Source organism: Vipera ursinii, assembly GCF_947247035.1.
Source record: "Vipera ursinii genome assembly, chromosome: 2".
Classification (NCBI taxonomy): domain Eukaryota; kingdom Metazoa; phylum Chordata; class Lepidosauria; order Squamata; family Viperidae; genus Vipera; species Vipera ursinii.
The window spans coordinates 247321822-247341993 of NC_139513.1; the positions used below are offsets into that span (position 1 = coordinate 247321822).

The 20172-nt window shown below is 40.6% G+C and overlaps 1 protein-coding gene across 1 annotated transcript in view; it reads right to left on the reverse strand.

Annotated features, from left to right (window-relative positions):
- FER (FER tyrosine kinase) overlaps positions 1 to 20172 on the reverse strand; it is a 146152-nt gene that overhangs the window by 14198 nt on the left and 111782 nt on the right. The window contains exon 18 of the mRNA XM_083351497.1: positions 1393 to 1547. Coding sequence (XP_083207623.1) covers positions 1393 to 1547 — 155 coding nt within the window. The remainder of the gene's footprint in view (positions 1 to 1392; positions 1548 to 20172) is intronic.

Genomic DNA, 20172 nt, shown 5'->3' on the forward strand with positions numbered 1-20172 from the left:
GCTAAAAACTGTCACTGCATTTGGCTGCAAATGGAATCACATCACATAGGCTGGATTGCATGTCCGTCTTATTCCCAGGTCAATGGTGTGAATATAAGGAAAATAATAGAAGTGCCTGCCTTGGTGTCCCTCTGGACCTGAACTGGGAAGTGCCCCTCCGTAAGGAGGGGCCGTCCCTCTCACAACAGTCTGCTACCACTTTCAATCTCTTATGCCAGCTCTGCTTCTTCTGCTCCTGGCTGAGTCGACAACTGCGTATATTCCTGCCTCCTTTCCTTGCAATCTGAATCCATAAAGTCAAGCAAGTAATGAAAAATGGGCGGCATGTTGTTAGGGCTACGGACAGTGAAGACAGTGAACCAAAAGCACGGTTTTGACAATTGTGGCCAAGGAACAAAGAGGAGGTATTCCAGGGCCCGATTACCTCCCAGACAAGCCATTATCCCACTGTCCAAGCTAATGCCCCTCCCTATTCCTTGGTGGTGGGCCCAATTATATGTGGGACCCGGCATCAGGAGCTGGTCAGACATTTTTCTCCTTCCATATCATTTCCTGCCTGCCATACCTGGAAAGCAGGAGGAGAATGTCTAGAGAAATAGGTCCTATTTGAGAGGTATATACTTGTGAGCAGGTATGTTATTTGAGGGGATTCGTTTGACATGTATTGGGATTTTCCAAAAGCTTTTGACAAACTACCTCATCAAAGACTGCTGAATAAGTTTAATGGCCTCCCACAGTTGCTTTGGATAGTGAGATGGGAAGTATATAAATTTAACAACCAACCAACCAAACAAGCAAGCAGTTTGGGATAACCAATTACTTAAAATAGGAAAAAAAAACCACAGGCGAAGAAAATATAGACCCTACACAGTATTATTTCTAAAACAAGGAAATAATGGACTTTTTGGTTTAGTTGTTACATTTTGTGTAGCTGAAATGAAGGTAATTTTTACAGCCATTTGGTAGAAGTGTACAGAAAGCAAAGTAGTAAACAAAGTAGGAAAGTAGTAAAAATAAAAGAAGCTGACTATCAACCAAGGAAATTGCGTTTTTCTCCTCTAAAGAAGAATATAATATAAAAATAAGAGTGGGAAGTATTTTGTGTCCAGTGCTTATTTCCCAGATACACCTTTAAGTTTTTAGCTCAGGTTCCAGGAGTCTTCTATTTTGAAAGTTTTCAAAGTTGGCCTAGTTTTCAAATCTCATTCTTTAGGAATTTATCAGCAATATCAATGACTATAAAAGCCTGGTATTTAATTGGGCTCCAAATTATTGGAAGTTTAAAGGTTTTGATCCCAAGGGCATTTAAGTATCTTTAAGTGTTTTACTCCTACTGTGTTATTCAAACAAGGTATGCTGGGGAAATTACTGATAGCAGTAATGTTTTCTTACCATAGTTCAAGGCCTCTGGGGCAGTCCACTTGATTGGAATTTGCTTTAATCCTGAAGATGAATATACTCCATCGTCTTCTTGACGAGACATCCCAAAGTCACTAATTTTCAGAACATTATTTTCACCTACTAGACAGTTTCTTGCAGCAAGGTCCCTGTATTAAAAAAAAATACAGTCTTTAGGCCAACACAATAAAAACAATATTTTCTTTATTAAAAAGCTAAATGAGAGGCCAATATAATTTCATTCTTTTTGTACCAGAAAAAAACCCTAACTCACTGGGGGAGGGGGGGGGGCAAAAATGCGCAGTATATTATAATTTGTGGAAAATAGAAGTACTTTTGCACCATCAATATGAGAGCTTCCAAGGAAAAAATATGCTAAGATAATATTATTTTGCGAATTATTTCCAGTACAATTAAGAGTAACAAATCTGACTTGATATAGAAACTAGTCCAGTTTCTCACAACTGTTTAATCCAGAAGAGAAAGAAATAATACAATTTAATATTTAAAATATATATTTATTATGTATTTATTACTGTGGGCTTCTCCAAAATATTGTTCTTTGCTACTGATTGCTAATGAGATATGTGGTTTAAAGGCCAACCATTTGTTTCTTGTTATTTCAGTTGCATTTTCTAATTTAAAGTCTATACTCTTAAGTTTATTCTTCACGTTAAGAAATATTCGATCAAATATATCAGGAAATATTGGAAGTGTGTATTTTGATCTATAACTTTTACATTCCTTGGCAATGATTGTGCTTGTTGGATATGATGGAAGATGATATTTAAAACATCTGGAGAGCACTATTGGAAAACAACAAGTTTGAAAGAAGTGAAAAGCCAGCCAACTAAATTCTTCCAAAATTGGGGTGATTTGGTTTGAACACCAAATCTCAGTAGTCTGTTTGCTATATTCTGACAAACTGGAGGTTTTCAATTGTTTTCAAATTCAGTTTCACACAGAGCGGATTGAAATAATCAATCTTATTATAGTTGTTGAAGTAAGATAGCCAACAGTAGGGTTTTTTTGTGACAGAGTGAAACAAAAATTCACTCTAGTGTACAGCAATACTGTATTTATGTGAAAGGAAGTCTGCTTTTAAAATGATACACACACACACACACACAATATCTCTACATTGCTAATCGGCTAAAATGCACTTCCCATTCAAATAATTGTGCATCTCTGTGCATATACATTGCTACAGGCCACGCTCCAAAAAAGAAAAAAAAGGATCAAGGCAAACATTAAATAATTATTAATATAATTAATATACTGCTGATTAAAATTAGTTACATGTAAAATATTCTAACCATAAAAATAAATTCCCCCCCACCTTCATGAATATGCATAAAGCATTCTTTTTCAGACACCAAGTCACAGCCTTGCCCCTTTCTCCATCAAAAGAGCCTTGGTGGAGCAGTGGGCTAATGCCTCCTTAAGTAACACTAAAGGTAAAGGTAAAGGTTCCCCCACACATGCGTGCTAGTCGTTTCCGACTCTAGGGGCCGGTGCTCATCTCCGTTTCAAAGCCGAAGAGCCAGCGCTTGTCCGAGGACGTCTCCGTGGTCATGTGGCCGGCATGACTAGACGCCAAAGGCGCACGGAACGCTGTTACCTTCCCACTGGAGTGGTCCCTATTTTTCTACTTGCGTTTTTACGTGCTTTCGAACTGCTAGGTTGGCAGAAGCTGGGACGAGTAACAGGCGCTCACTCTGTTGCGCGGCACTCGGGATTCGACCCGCCAAACTGCCAACCTTCTGATCGACACTAGCTGCCTGCAATTAGTGCAGGTTTGCATCCCACCAGGCTCAAGGTTGACTCAGCCTTCCATCCTTCTGAGGTAGGTAAAATGAGGACCCAGATTGTTGGGGGCAATAAGCTGACTTTGTAATAATGCTGCTTGGGGGGGGGAAAGCCCTAATAAGCAGGCATATACATAGAATGAAGGCTATTGCTAAGCACATTGGTTTGTGCTTAAATTGTAAGCCGCCCTAAGTCTTCGGAGAAGGGCGGGATATAAATGGGATTAAAATAATAAAAAAAAAACCAGCAACAGAAGAAAAGGAAAAAGGGATGAGGGGACTGTATTAGGAGAGATCAAGAGAGAATGGAGAACAAAAAGAAGAAAGACTGATGAAAATTCAACATATTATATACCTGCAATAAATCTCATATTATGGAATACAATGATGCTTCTAGTCTTGTTCAGCTATTATGAAATCTTGTGAAACTCAACTTTCTGTTCCATGAGGAGGATGAAGGTATATTAGCTATACTGTACCTGCCCTTGTTACCCTCATACTTAGAGGTCTGTCTACAATGACGAATGGAAGAGGGAGAAGCCTCCATTGCTTTTGCTGTTCTAAAAAGTGGAATCATCTTCCAAGCCTTTTTCCTTGTTGCCTTTGATTAGGCAACCAGAATGATTTCTATCCTAAAAGCAGAACTTCATGATTTGTATTACACTTTGCACAATTTGTCCTGTCAAGATGATGTTGTTGTTTTTTAATTGCGGTGTGTGTGTGTAGAAAACTAATAATCAAACCAGCTGGGTGAACTTGGGCCAATAACTCTTAGCCCAAACTATTTCACAGGGTAGTTGTTGTGGGGAAAATAGGAGGAAAGTATGTCAGATATGTTTGCCACCTTGAGTTATTTGTAAAAATAATAAAGATGAGGAATCGATCAATCAATCAAACTATCAATCAGTGTTTGGAACTGAAGCACAATCACACTTAAAGCATACCATAACAAAACTAAGATCTACTTTCAAAATATACCAGAATTTTGGAGAAAGCTACGGGTAGTCCTTGACTTACTACAGTTCATTTAGTAACCATCTGAAGTTACAGCGGCACTGAAAAAAGTGAATTTTGACCATTTTTCACACTTATGACCATTGCAGTATCCCTAGGGTCATAATCAAAATTCAAATGCTTGGCAACAGATGCATTTCCTGGGGTCATGTGATCATCTTTTGCAACCTTCTGACAAGCAAAGTCAATGGGGAAGCGAGTCACTTATCATGTTATTAACTTAACAATTACAATGATCCACTAATAAACAACAGTGGCAAGAAAACTGTCTCACTCAGCAACAGAAATTTCAGGCTGACTTGTGGTTGTAAATCAAGGACTGTCTGTATAAAGAATTATGGGGAAATGTCCTTTCGTATATTTTTTAAAAAATAACTATCCTGTTATCACTGAACCAGGACCATGTTCTTCAAGACATGGCTTAGGAACATGGTAATTTTGTATTTGTATTTTAGTATTTTGATTATCAGAGCTCTTGGAGGATCAACTTCCTATCATTTTACTACAGCTCTCACAGATTTAAATAATTGGAGAATTTATGCAGTTGACAAAGCTAAAAATAAAACAGAAATCTCAAATGAAAGGCAGATAGGCTTGGTGAAAACTGCAGTAGAAAAATTCTTTTCAACTCAAATATTCTTAAAAGCACTCCAAAAGAGCTTAATTTCCATTTGTTTATGAGCACAGTTGTGCAAAGGAAATTGTTAAACTATTTGTACCCAAGCATTTAATACACAGAATTATTCTTATAGCTTTAATAGCTACTCCTGAAAAAAAGATGTGTGAAGAATTTCCTATTTACTTTTATCATCAACTTTGCTAATGTTCCTAATAGACAGGTTGCTATGCATCAATAATTATGTTTTGAGAATTAAGATTTCTTTAAGGATTAAAATGATAAATTATAAGTTTTTAAATGGAATTTTATTTATATACAAGTTGAATACAAGCCATAGATTTACTTGTTTTTTTTTCCTTAGGCATAAACTAACGTCATTATAATAAAGGTGGTAAATTATGCTAATTTGAGCAATGATACTGAACTAACATCTCAAAAAATATGCACATTCTGAATGAAGGGATGGAACTTTATTTCATGGTTATTAAAATGCAGTATTATGTTGCTATGGATAAGCAAATTGCCCATTCAAAGGAATATTTCATGACAGGCTCAAAAACTACAAAGAAATATAAGAAAGAAAAATTGAAACTTCAACTTCAGACAAAGCTATTATTCATTCATGACCCATATACCCATCCATATTAAGCAAACTTCTCTCTTAGCCAGGAGAAAAGGAGTTTAATTATCTTCAATGTGGATGATTGTGGATTTCAACATGGATGCAAATTCAGCCTTGTGGAAACAGAATATGACTTCCACAGTATTCAGTAACAGATTTAAGCTCCTCCAAGACATATTAGCAACGCTATTCATCTGAACAGATGCAAGGTATACCTGCCAGAATCAGTACTGATTGGAAAATGAGCAAAACAAAACAGTCCCCTTGCCATATGGGAAGCAGGGATGCTTACATCCAAATGACATGGGATGTTCATGTTAGAATTACCACTTCTGTACTCAAGCCAAATTTAGACCCTGAAGCATTGCTTTTTCATGTTTGCAAAGCAGCTCTGGGGATGAACCACAAAAAGAAGCCCCAAGAATACTGATAAATAATCTCAGAGAATTTTCCAAACTAGATTCTATTTTAAAAAACAGAAACATTTCTGCTTGTGATGCTGGTGAAGGAAAGCAGTAAAGCAGCAGCCATCCTTCAAATTTCATGTTTTAAGCTTCGGATGATGGTTTTTACATTGGATGATTGAAAAAGTATTTAATAAAAGGGTGAAGATTATAATTATATTTAAAAGGGAGGAGGGATAATTTTGATTGCGCCTGCTGTTAAGGAAGGTCAAATTTTTTTAAAAAAAATCTTTAATGGTATTGTGGGCAGAGGCTCTTAAGAAGAGATTGTCTGAAATGGTTTAGGGTCTCCAGCTTTGAGCAGCAGGTTGGATTAGGAGACCTCTAAGCAGCTTCCAACCCTGTTATGCTGTTGCTTTGTTTTCTTTTTTCTTCTTTCCTTTTATATATTTTTCATTTTCTTTTATTCAAGTAAAATATTTTTTGCCTTTTGAGAAAAATCAAAATACTTTTTTTGAGAAATAAAAATAATTTCTGAATAAAAATTAATAAAAATTGAGAAAGGTTTGAGTAGTTCCCCCGAAACCAACCAGGAAAGCCATTTTTATTAGCTACTGTGTTTCCCTGAAAATAAAACATGGTCTTATTTTTTTTTGCCTCCAAAAGAGGCACCAGGTCTTATTTTCAGGGGACGTCTTACCCACTTGCCTTAGGACCGCCGCAGCCAGGCCTCCCACACCCCGACACCTGTTGTGTTACTGCCTGAGTTCTTCTGTGGCTGCTTACAACCACATCGCACCACTGCGGCCACTCACAGCAACAGTCCGCATGGCTCATCGTGCCAATCACGCCGCTGCTGCCGCTTGCAGCAGGAAGCCACATGGCTCATTGTACTGATTGTGTGGTAGCTTGCAGCAGGCTGTGGAGGCTGCATGGCACTTTGTGCCAATTACGTCAGTGCCGCTGCTTGCGGTAGGAGGCCATAAGCCTCATCATGCTGATGGTGATGCACCACGTGGCATGCGGCCACAAGCAGCTGCAGAACTCACACAGCAGTGCAACAGGTGTCTGGGCATGGGAGGTCTGGCTGCAGCAGTCCTAAGGTAAGCGGGTGCGGGGCTCTTGGGGCAGCTCCACCCACCTCTAGCTTTTTACACATGGGCCTTACCCCAAAACTAGGGCTTATTTTGGGGGTAGGGCTTAGATTGGGTGCACATGTAAAAATCAAGCTAGGGCTTATTTTCGGGATAGGTCTTATTTTGGGGGAAACACAGTAGGTAATACAATTGGAAACCACCCTTTTCTCAAGATGCAAACTGTCCTACAGGAGGGGAGCTGCCACTGAGTATGCCTATTATCAAACTCCATTCTGCCACACTATCTATTAAGTAGGGACCCTTAGTAGGTGCTCTCTAGTTTTCTGGAGAAACTTTGTGGGAAGGCCATCTGCCTGACACTGGTGGAGATCAAAGAAGATTGAAATTCTGGCTTCTGTAGACATCCCTCCCCTTTTTAAAAAATGGCGTGATCCAGTGGGTGCCTCAGATAATGTAGTCTTGAAATTCATAAGTCTTTTTTGGCTTACAGGATTAATTTTTTTCTCAAATTCCAGCTCTTCAACAACAGTCCACCATATGGGTTTCAAATACTGGTAAGCAGGATAATTCTTTGTTGCCATTTTGTGGTCAGAATATTCAATGGTTAATCTACAGAATGCAAAGCCTTGAAATTGACTAATATTTCATTTCATTCATTTCATTTTATTAAATTTATATGCTGCCCTTCTCCCTGAGGACTCAGGGCGGCTCACAACAATAAAAATTAAAAAACATAGAGTAAAAAATTTAAAAGAGAATTAAACAATAAATACAAAATTACAAAACAATTTAACCCAGTAAAAAGCCTAATTAAAAATCGTAGTCAGTCCAGGCCCGCTTGTTGGAACAACCACGTCTTCAGGTCACAGCGGAAGGACCGAAGGTCAGGGGCCATCCACAGCTTCGGAGGCAACTCATTCCAGAAGGTCGGCGCACCCACAGAGAAGGCTCTCCCCCTGGGGGTCACCAGACGGCATTGCCTGGCCAACGGAACCCTGAGGAGGCCGACTGTAGGAGCGAACCGGGTGATGAGAGGTTGACAATGGCAGCAGGTGGTCTCGCAAGTACCCTGGACCTAAGCCATGCAGGGCTTTAAAGGTTATTACCAGCACCTTGAATCACACTCGGAGGGTAACCGGGAGCCAATGCAGCTCGCGCAGGAGTGATGTAACATGGGAGTACCAAGATACTCCCACGGCTGTTAGATGATCTTCCAAATTAAGCCGTGAATCCAGGAGGACACCCAAGTTGCGAGCCCTTTCTGAGGGAGGCAATACCTCCCCCCCATCAAAAGAGATGGAACTTGTTGGACGAGATGCCGGTATCCACAGCCACTTGGTCTTGGAGGGGTTAAGCCTGAGTCTGTTCCTTCCCATCCAGACCCGCACCGCCTCCAGGCACCGGGACATCACGTCAAGGGCATCACTGAGTTGGTTCGGGGTGGAGATGAACAACTGGGTATCATCCACATATTGGTGATACTTCACCCCAAAGCCACGGATGATCTCGCCCAGCGGCTTCATATAGATGTTAAACAGGAGGGGGGAGAGAACCGACCCCTGAGGCACCCCACAAGTGAGGGGCCTTGGGGTAGATCTCTGTCCCCCTGTCAATACAAACTGCGAGTGGCCTGAGAGGTAGGAGGAGAACCACCGTAAAACAGTGCCTCCCACTCCCAACCCCTCGAGCCATCGCAGCAGGATACCATGGTCGATGGTATCAAAAGCCGCTGAGAGGTCAAGTAGGACCAGGACAGAGGAACAGCCCCTGTCCCAGGCCCAGAGATCATCCACCAGTGCGACCAATGCCGTTTCTGTGCTATAGCCGGGTCTGAAACCAGACTGGTACGAGTCCAGATAGTCCGCTTCATCCAGGAATTGTGGGAACTGATGCACCACAACACTCTCAACAACTTTCGCTACAAAGCGAAGGTTGGAGACAGGATGGTAGTTATTCAATGAAGCCGGGTCCAGAGCAGGCTTCTTGAGGAGGGGCCTCACCACCGCCTCTTTTAAGGTGGAGGGGAAGACACTCTACATCAAAGAAGCATTAACAACTGCCTGGAGCCAGCCCCGTCACCTCCCAGGCGGTGTTCTGTACCAGCCTGCTACCGGCCCTGCAGAAAAGGCAGGGACAACCCCTTTACAAACGGCAAGAGGCTGGAATTACGCCTGCCAAATTTATAGCTACAAAAACAAACAAGACACGAACCAAGAAACAGGAGCTTTAAGAAACACGAACTATCCAAGCGGTTGCCTTCAGCAAACCAGCCCTCCCCACACATTCCCCTTATATAGAGTTCAGGGCGTGGCTTCTCTCTGCCTCCTTCCGAGAAGCCCCATTGCCTTCCTCTGTTTACTCCTAATTGACTGCCTCCTGCGTTGGGCGTCCTTGAACAGGGCCAGCTGTGGGTCATCTTCATCCACGCTGTCAGGCTCACACAGCTGGGTCTCTGCGGTGACCAAGTGGGAGGGGCCTGGCTGAGGGCTCTCATCAGCAAGATCTTCAACCCCCTCAGCAAGGTCTTCAACGCCCCCCTCCTCCTCCTCTGAGTCATCCGACCCAACTGCCAAGCCCACAGGCTGACCCTGAATCACAACAGGCGGCCAAAACCAGCCAGGAAGGACATGGGTCCAGTAAACAAGTTGTAGTGCTCAGTCTACGCATAATGCTGTCCACATCATCCAGAGTCACAGGGTCAAACTCACCCCAAATGGTATGATCAAGACCTGCCCTCTCCACTCCGCCGGATTCCGCCCAGTCGGAGTCCAAGCCAGTCCGGATCTGAGCGATTTTGTCCTGCAGACACTGTACAAATTCCTCAGCCCTACCCTGCAAGGGGTCATCCCTCGGTCCCTGATTAAACAGGGAGCGGGTCACTCTAAACAGGGCGGCTGGGTGGTTATCTGCGGACGCAATGAGAGCAGAAACGTAAACATGTCCTTGGCTTAATCTTCCAAACTGAAAGCACACTAGAAAGATGCAGCTGTTGTATTTCTATAGACTGTGCTTTAGAATACCCTTCCTTGTAACTGCTGTTTGCTTTTTCTCTTATTATATTCTTAGTTTACAACTCCCACACTGAACCTGACAACTAACCTTTTTTCTTAGACTCTAGCACTGATCCACTTAACCACACAAAACCAAAACCAAACAGTGGATGTTTGCCAGTTTGAATTGTTTGTAAAAATAATAAAAATGGGATATAGATTTATTTATGAAATTTATTTGCCCTCCATCTCATATCATGAAAGAAGGTGGAGGAGGAAGAGGAGGGGAAGGAGTCTAGTGATCATTAGGTCAAAAAGTCAATTATCTAAAGGATTAACAGTTCAAAAACTTAATGAGAAAGAGAAGAGGAAAACATGCAGTTGTCATCAATTGGAGGAAGCTTTTCACATGTTCGATGATGATTGGCGGCACTGAAATTTCAGATAAAGGAACTGCCAATCATGTTGCTTAGAATGTTGCCTATTAAAGCTCTGTGGACAGTAGCTCAGTATAGATCTATTCTGGATGTTTGCAATGAGCATCCCTGTAGGGATAGCAAAATTTTAGGTAGCACAATTTCCTGTAGAGTCTGGTAAGGAGGGTGACCAAGGCAAATCAGATGTCTGGACGTGGCCCTAGTGAGTATGGCTACTGTTCTGAGACTTTACTTCAGATAATTTGTTAACAGAAGCCAGGTATTTCTTACCACTTGTGAACAAAAAATCATTAGAATATTATAATGTAACACTTTTCCTAGATTCATATTATAGAAACAAATACTAGTTCGGAGGCATTCCTTTTTTCACTTTCTCAGCAACTCTTAAATACCTGCAGATCTGCTCTGGAGGATTCCCTAATTCCTTGGAATAAATTGCTGGATGGGAGGGGGGAGGGGGGCTTTGCAGGCTCTATCAAAAGTTTTAATTCTTTGTCAGAAGCATCACACAGTTCAACAGTTTTATTTCTTAATTAAAACCATTATAAGTGCCTAAAACAATCACATCTGAGTTTATTCTGTAACAATGTGATAATAAGAAGCTTTTAACAGTAAAGATGGCATGTGGAATAGACAGACTTGCCAAATAATTTATAGATGGAGTGCCTGTTTTCTTTTGGAGTTGCCAACCAAATTATCATTTTTGCTTGAGTGGAAGAAACTGCTTTTATCTTCTCTGCTGCATTTCAGTAATTGATGTACTGATTATGCTTTATACATGCAGAAGCCTGAAAAAGAAATAGCAGGAGGACTAGGTGCACTAAAATTCACCTGTGCTGACTGACACAGATAGCATGGGAAGCAGCAAATACCTAACTGCAATTTGCCAAGCTTGTTCTCATGAAAAAACTACTATCTGATAATGACTCTGGAGATATAACAGTAGTGATGGGAGGAGTCCACTATCAGTTTGATTATTTAGGACGACAGTTACTAGTAGGATTGTTCTAGCAGGAGTCAGCACCTGAATATTCATAGTCTTGTATGAGTTCATTACTATGCCGTTCAATTGATGAATGACACTGAAAGAGTGCACAGCGTGTTTAAAAGCATAATAATTGTGTAAAGCTAGGATCTTGCAAAAAGAGCACAATGGGTAAATGTTGGTTCTCTACATACATACATACATACATACATACATACATACATACATACATATATATATATATGGATCTTTGGTTATTCGGGTTTTTTCCCGCGTAGAACTAAAGGTGTAGGGGCGACGTTTCGACGGAATCCCATCCGTCATCATCAGGCTGGAGGCTTCTGCTTCCTTCTTCTGGGAGAAGCATGTGGCTGTTTGTTCCTCTTTTTTAAACTGCCAGAGGGGGTGTGTTCTGTGGGTGGAGGTTGCTCTGATTGGGTGGGGGAGTAAGTGTGTTCTGATTGGGTGGGAGTGTGTTTTGAATGGTGGGTGTGTTCTGATTGGGTGGGGGGTGTTTTGAGTGGATGGGCTGGTCTCAGCTGCCAGCCTTAGACCTGAGCTGGTGAGTTGTGCTGCTTTTGTTCGGCTTCGTGTTTGTGGTGGTGCCATGTTTTTATAGTGGGTGTCAGTTTGCTTATTGTGTGGTTTGGAGGGGTTTAAAGTGGCTGATGTTGCAGCTGTGGTTAGGTTTCTGTTTTGTGGTTGTGCCTCATTATCATTGTGGGTTCGGATTTGCTTTTTGAATGGTTGTGTGGTGGTGATGTCATGTGTTATCATGAGTTTGGGTCTATCATTCTTGGTGGTTGGGACTCGTCTGTCAATCAAGGCGGGTTTCCAAATGGTTGGTAGGCGAGAGGTATCATCTCGTTTGTTTATGCTGTGGGGGCGTTTTTCTATCTCAATGGCTTCTCTGATTATTATGTTGTTAAAATGTTCAATTTTGGTGATAGTTTTGGTTTTTTTAAAATCAATTTCATGTCCCGTGGCTTCAAAGTGTTGGACCAGGGATGAAGTTTGTTCTCCTTTTCTGAGTGAGTTTTTGTGCTCTTCAATGCGTGCACTTATTCTTCTGTTGGTCTGTCCGATGTATGTGGTGGGACAGGTGGAGCATGGGATTTCGTATACTCCTTGGTTTTCTAACCCAATTATGTCCTTGGGGTTTCTTAGGATGGTGGATATTTTTCTGTCTGTGTAGAATGCTGTTTTGATGTTGTGTTTTTGGAGGACCTTGCTGATTCTGTCTGTGGTCCCTTTTAAGTATGGGAGGAGGGCTTTGCCATTTTCTTGTTCTCTGTCTTGGGTTTTTGTGGGTGTCTCTCTTCGGATTAAGTTGGTAATCGTGTTTCTTTGGAATCCATTGGCTGTTAGTACATTAGTGAGAGTGTGTAGTTCGGTTTTTTGGTGTTGTTCGTCAGCTAGGTGTTTTGTTCTGGAGATGAGTGTCTTGGCTACGGAGTTGATCTGTGCTGGGTGGTGGTGTGAGAGTGCATTCAGATAGCGTTTTGTGTGTGTTTTTTTATGGTAGATAGTGTGTCCTAGGGAGCCGTTGGATTTCTTGTAGACTAAGTCAGGTCTGGATGGGGAGAAACAGGCTTCGTCTCAATCCCGCCAAGACTGAGTGGCTGTGCATATCGGCATCTCGGGTTAACCAAGTTATTCCACCTCTAACGATGGGGGGGTGAGGTGTTACCCCCCGTTGATAGGGCTCGCAACCTGGGCGTCCTCCTGGACTCACGGCTCAATTTTGAAGACCACATAGGAGCCGTGACCAGGGGGGCTTTTGCACAGGTTCACCTGGTGCGCCAGTTGCGTCCCTATCTGGACCGAGACGCCCTACGCACAGTTACTCATGCGCTTGTTACCTCCCATTTGGACTACTGTAACGCTCTCTACATGGGGCTGCCCTTGAAGACCACTTGGAGGCTTCAACTGGTGCAGAATGCGGCCGCGTGAGTTGTAATGGGGGTCTCCCGATACTCCCATGTAACATCTCTATTCCGCGAGCTGCATTGGCTTCCGGTTGCCCTCCGGGTGAAATTCAAGGTGCTGGTTATTACCTATAAAGCCCTACATGGCCTGGGTCCGGGCTATTTGAGGGAACACCTGCTGCCGGCATCAAACGCCCTTCGCCCAGTGCGCTCCCACAGGGAGGGTCTGCTCAGGGTGCCGCCGGTGAGAGATTGCCGGCGGGTGACACCCAGGGATAGGGCCTTCTCAGTGGGAGCGCCTGCCCTCTGGAACCAGCTGCCGGTGGAGCTGAGGACTGCCCCCGACCTCCGATCATTCCGCCGGGGCCTGAAGACCTGGCTCTTTGAGCTCTCAGGCCCAGGCTGAGGAGAAATTTTTAACTGGGGTTTTAAGTATACAGGGTCAATTTAATATTTTTTAATTTGGTTTTTTAACTTTTGTATGGTGGATTTTTTAATTCCCTGTAAACCGCCCTGAGTCCTCAGGGAATACGGCGGTATATAAATGTAACTAAATATATATATATATATATATATATATATATATATATATATATATATATATATATATATATATATATATATATATATATATATATATATATATATATATATATATATCACAGTCTGCTTAAAATAATACTACAGAAACATTAGCTGTTGTCATGTTTTAATTCAATATAACATGTAAACAGTGCAGGGTGGAAAAAGTATGTGAAACCCTAGCTTAATGACTTCTCCAAGAGCTAATTGGAGCCAGGAGTCAGCCAACCTTGACTCCAATCAGTGTGATGATATTGGATGTTTTGCTGACAGCTGTCCTGCCCTTTAAAAACACACACCTGTTTTGGGTTTACTGGTCTCAAGAAGCACTGTCTGATGTGAACCATGCCTCCCAGAAAAGAGCTCTCAGAAGACCTAAGATCAAGAACTGTTGACTTGCATGAAGCTGGAAAGGGTTACAACAGTATCTCCAAAAGCCTTGATGTTCATGTGTCCACGGTAAGACAGACTGTCTACAAATGGAGAAAGTTTAGCACCGTTGCTACTCTCCCTAGGCATGGTCGTCCTGTAAAAATGACTGCAAGAGCACAGCACATAATGCTTAATGAGGTAAAGTAGAATCCTAGAGTGTCAGCTAAAGACCTACAGAAATCTCTGGCACATGCTAACATTTTTGTTGACACATCTACAATAAGGAAAACATTAAACAAGAATGGAGTACATGGGAGGACACCAAGGAGGAAGCCATTGCTGTCCAAAAAAAAAATTGCAGCACGTTTGAAGTTTGCAAAAGAGCACCTGGATGTTCCACAGCACTACTGGGAAAATATACTGTGGACAGATGAAACCAAAATTGAGTTGTTTGGGAAAAACACACAACACTATGTGTGGAGAAAAAAAGGCACAGCACACCAACATCAAAACCTCATCCCCACTGTAAAACATGGTGGAGGAGCATCATGGTTTGGGGCTGCTTTGCTGCCTCAGGGCCTGGACGGATTGTTGTCATTAATGGGAAAATGAATTCCAGAGTTTATCAGGACATTTTGCAGGAAAACGTTCAACCATCTGTCCGCCAACTGAAGCTCCGCAGAGGATGGGTGATGCAACAGGACAATGACCCAAAGCATACAAGTAATTCAACAAAACAATGGCTTCAACAGAACAGAATACGCCTTCTGGAGTGGCCCAGTCAGAGTCCTGACCTCAACCCGATTGAAATGCTGTGGCATGACCTTAAGAGAGCGATTCACACCAGACATCCCAAGAATATTGCTACACTGAAACAGTTTTGTGCAGTGGAGTGGTCCAAAATTACTCCAGATCGTTGTGCAGGTCTGTTCTGCAACTACAGGAAACGTTTGGTTGAGGTTATTGCTGCCAAAGGAGGGTCAACCAGTTATTAAGTCCAAAGGTTCACATACTTTTTCCACCTTGCACTGTGAATGTTTCCATCTTATGTTCAATTAAAACATGACAACAGCTAATGTTTGTGTAGTATTATTTTAAGCAGACTGTGTCTTTCTATTGTTGTGACTTACATGACGTTTAGAGTGCATTTTATGGCCAATTAATGCAAAACTCCACGTAATCCCAAAGGGACTTTTTCTTGCAACTGTGTGTGTATGTATATATATGTAAGCAGACAGATGGGTGACAAGGACAACACATGTTAAACATTTTCTGCCTTCTTTCTCACCTAATTTTTTCCAAAGTACTAGATTTACACTGCACACGGGAACAGTGGCAATAAAAATGCAGTTTTAAAGATTCCAATTTTAACTGATACACATTTCTCTATTCTTTAATTCTCATTATTTTTAGTCACGCTTCTTATGTTTTATATGTTCGAACAATTTATTGGAAAAAGAGAATTCTATCTATAGTAAGATCTAAAACACCAGTGGAAATTTGTAGCACTCAAGGTTTAAGTATTTCAAGTATTTCATGTTAAAAATCTGATAAAATTATGGTAAGTAACTCAGAACTAGATGTCCACTTTTAAAATGGAAAAGCCAAGATTGTATTGGTGACATGTTAAGAAAAACTGATTAATAACCGTTTTGTACAAGTTGGAATATAATAGCAAAATAAATATAAAAATCAGTGGTGCCTCAATATAACACAAATATTGTTAACTGTAGCTGGATTATATGTATCTTCTATGAAAAGCAATTTAGAAGTTTAGTGTTAAATTAGGCTATTTCAAAAAAAAACATTTATAAAATTGAAGAATCTAGAGATAATGCCTTATGAAAGATTCTCTTTCAGAAATTGTGACATTTATAACAATGCAAAGTAACAATCTTTTATCACATCTAGAGAATCAAACCATTTCCCGTTCTCTGACCTTTAGATAGTGAATGTATGGAGAAAAATCTCTTATTATTTGGATCCACTTTCTTTTTTTATAAAGTATTTTAATAGGAATAAAAGGAAATAATAAAGCAACTGTTAACCTTTATTTGAACTGTCTGTTGCTATTCTAAGAAAGTATCCTCTGAAAGGCAAAAAAATGTAACAGAATTATTTTCTCTATGTAATAATACTGCATTAGTACCAGTTATTTTGAAATACGGCATCAGTTAACAATTAGGAATCTTGCCGTAAATACAATACCTAATATACCTATAAAAAGAATTATATTTTAAAACATATTACAATAATATAAATGATTAGGCTTAAGCTATTTTGTGTTTTCCTTTTTTCCGAAAAATTCTGCTTTTCTTACAATAATTTTAACATCCTTTGTAAAGCATCAGATGACCAAAGTGGCTCTAGAATCATGCTCTCAAAGTTATATAGTGCTACAAACAAATGATTGAGGCCTCTACTTCCATAGAGGAAAGAGACAAAACAGAAGCATTTGACTTTTTGATTTAGGATAGGGTATATTTTAAGGATGTTGATTTGAAAAGGGTCTACGAGGACTGGGAAAACAAATTACTAATGAATTCAGTGTGGGAATCCGTGTTGTGACTCAGGGCCAGCCTGTGGGTCCGACAGCCGGCTCTGATGTATCGGATGACTCAGATGAGGGGGAGGAGGGAAACGAACCGGCTGATGATGGTTTGGAGGCTTTGCAGAGCCCTCAGCCGGGGACCTCTTCTCAGCTGCGTGAGCCCGAGAGTGCGGAGGAAGATGACCCACAGCTGGCCCTGTTCAAGGACGCCCGACGCAGGAGGCAGTCGAGCAGGAACAAACAAAGAAAGGCTGTGGGACTCCTCGGGAGGAGGCACAGGGAGACCACGCCCTGAGCTCTCTATAAAAGGAGTGTTTGGGGAGGGGCTGGTTGCTGAAAGCAACTCTTCCGCTTGAGGAGTCAAGCTCTAGTGTTTTTGTTAACTGCGTAATAAATCTTGGCAGATGCCTTTTAGCCTTGGACGCTCTCCAGTCTCTTCTTTCTGAATAGGGGTTTGCCTTACTACAAGGCCAGAAGAGGGCTGGTTCAGAACAATCCATTTATATCACATTCATAAATGTATGTTTAAAAAATTACCCCCCCATGGATTCTGCCATCTCCCGAAGGAGGAGCATATGTGGATTCAGCCTGCCTTAGGTTATTTCAAAGGCCAAGGGAACCTTTTGATCTGGGGGGAACAAAAGGGAGGGTTAGAGAAGAAGGCTTCTGGCTTGTGTCTTCTTTTAATTCTGGAGAGGAAGAAGGCAATAACCATAAAGATTCGAAGTTCCTTTTTTTCCCCATGAAAGGGATGACACAAAGTAGAAGGATGGGGGCTGACCAAATGGGGTTGAGGGAAGGGGGGTTGAACCGGGTACCCTTTATAAAATTTCAATTTGTAAAACAATACTAAGTCCTGTCTTGTATTCCCACAACCAAGCATGTCCTAGTAAAGATTCCTTTTGGACTAGAACTGACTCCAAGAGTTTTTGTTTTCCTAAGACGTGGATTGGGGTGGGTCCTGACATTCAGTGAACTTGCCAAAATAAAGTGTGACATATATAGCCAGCTGAAAAGCCCTTTAAAAATATTATTTTATACTTGGATATTCAAAATTATCAGTGAATCTGAAATGATATAGTAAATGATTATTTAGTTTTGAACTGTATAGACAGCCCCAATTTGTGTGGTTTTTGGACTTATTTTCAATCCCTGTCAGCTGTGCTTGTGTATGGGTGTATATGAGAATCCAATTATGACAAATGCAAATATGTTGCCTATGTTTACACAAATATCTGAGGATCTTATCAGGGAAGATGTTCATGTGTTTGTGATCTGTGTAGGTCCCCTCCCCCCCCCAAGCCCGGCATGTTGAATTTATGTATTTTTGTTGTATGGGTGCACTGTGGGTTATAAGGTTTGCATATACTGTACTCTGAGTCTGATGATCCATAGACAGAATGGAGGGAAACTAAGAATGGAGCTATTGGCAGCATCCCAAGCTGTTGCCTCTCCCAAAGGGATGCAGTGGGAAAGCTTCTTCTGGATGTTTTCTTCATAGCTTCTAGCAAGATCTAGCCTATTTTTGAACTCAAGCTTTCTTCTGAATTTGGTTCTTTTCTGTTCTTTCTTTTTTTGAGAAGTCTCTTGCTCATGGGTGAGTCCCAACTTTTTAGAATAAAATATCTTTAACTGAAAAGAAAAGCTGAACATTTCTTCAAAATGCTATTCTTGATGTAGATTATACTCAATGTGACTACCATATGTCACACAGGATTTTCATTCATAACAAGAAATTACATCATCCGGAATCCCTTCCAACTTGTAAACATTCTTCCTGAACTATATGTCCAAAACTGGTCTTCTTTAAATAAATTAATGCACAATGGCTTAAACACCTATGGTGAGTGAGAAAAATGTTTGCACAGGTGGCAAGCCAGCAACCATTCATATGTTCAAAGCTGCATTTCTTTCCAAATCCAACTTTCATAACAATGGTTATTGGGTCACTTACAAATACAATTCCAGATTATGAAGTATTTCTTTAAATACTAGTTCCACTCATTTGCACAATTTAATTATATGAACCAGCCCTCAGTTGTTGTTTTTGATAAAATGTTGCATTGCAGAGCTGTTCAGCAATGCAACACTGCATTGGGAAGAGATGGATTCTCCTTAGCTGGAGAAGTTGAAACAGGTGTCAGATAACTTATCAGAGATTTTCCACCAAGCAGTGGGTTACACTAGATAACTCTAAGGTTCAACCTTTATGTTGCAACCTTAGCATTCTGTGATCTAGGAATACTAAAATTGAAAATATAGAACTTTTAACAAAAGTTAAAAAGATATATTAACTGTAAATTTATAAATATATTGCTTCCTTGGTTGCCTAAAACAAATGGCAATTTATTTCAGGTAAATATGGGGAGGCATTTTTTAAAATAAGAAGAGTAAGTTTGAATTTTAAGACTGTAAGAAAGCATTTCATTCTATGGACAACAAACATTCTTGTCTTATATAACACAAAACAATTATATGAACAATTCTAGATAAGCCTGGAGGTTGTTCTTTCTATTCTGCAGTCATAAATGAATGAATGAAATAACTTTCTAACTCACCTTAATTTAGTATAAGACTAACTTCAAGAACAGTTTAGCCACTATTTATTTTTAAAAAGCCAAGTTAAAGGCACAGTAATATAAAGGTGGTTTGTCTTGTGGACTGGGTACTATAACAAATTTCATAAGTGAAGTTGAATTCAATAATATTCTACAATTAAGATTTGGACTCAAAACTTTTGCATCTTTAGCAATTATAACAGAAGGTACAAGGGGAAGGAAGAGACCAAAGTTGATAGGAAACAGTGATGTATTCAGCAGCATTTTGTCTAGATGAGGATATGGATAGACAGACAGAAGAAAATTATGGCAGCAAAATATTTACAAACCCCACAGCTTTGTATGTTACTATGACTGCAGAGTAGAAAAAAGGCCAGGTTCACATATAATACTAAAACAATTTTAATATAATAAATAAAAATGAGCTGTAGTGAACTTTGGCTCTTACTTCTTTGTGAAAAAAAAAGAACTTCAAGAGTTTTTCATGTTATTCAAAAGTGTGTAAGTTTAATTCACTTGCTTAAAGCTAGTAAATTTAATCTGTAGTTCAGTAATCTGGTTTGTCTTAAACTAAAATAGTAAATGTTAGTTAGTTGACAGTATTGTCAGGCAAAAGAAAAAGGGAGCAGGGAAAAAGTGCACCTAGATGCTGTTTCTCCAGAGGCTCACAGCTTGTTTTTCTCCCACTCAATACATGCAAAACAACTAAGTGTGCAAAGGGTAGGAAAGCATGTTTGTTTAGAACTGGGTCCAAACGTTCTTTGAAATTTCTTCATCAGAAAAAGTGGGTGAGCTATTCCTGTTTAT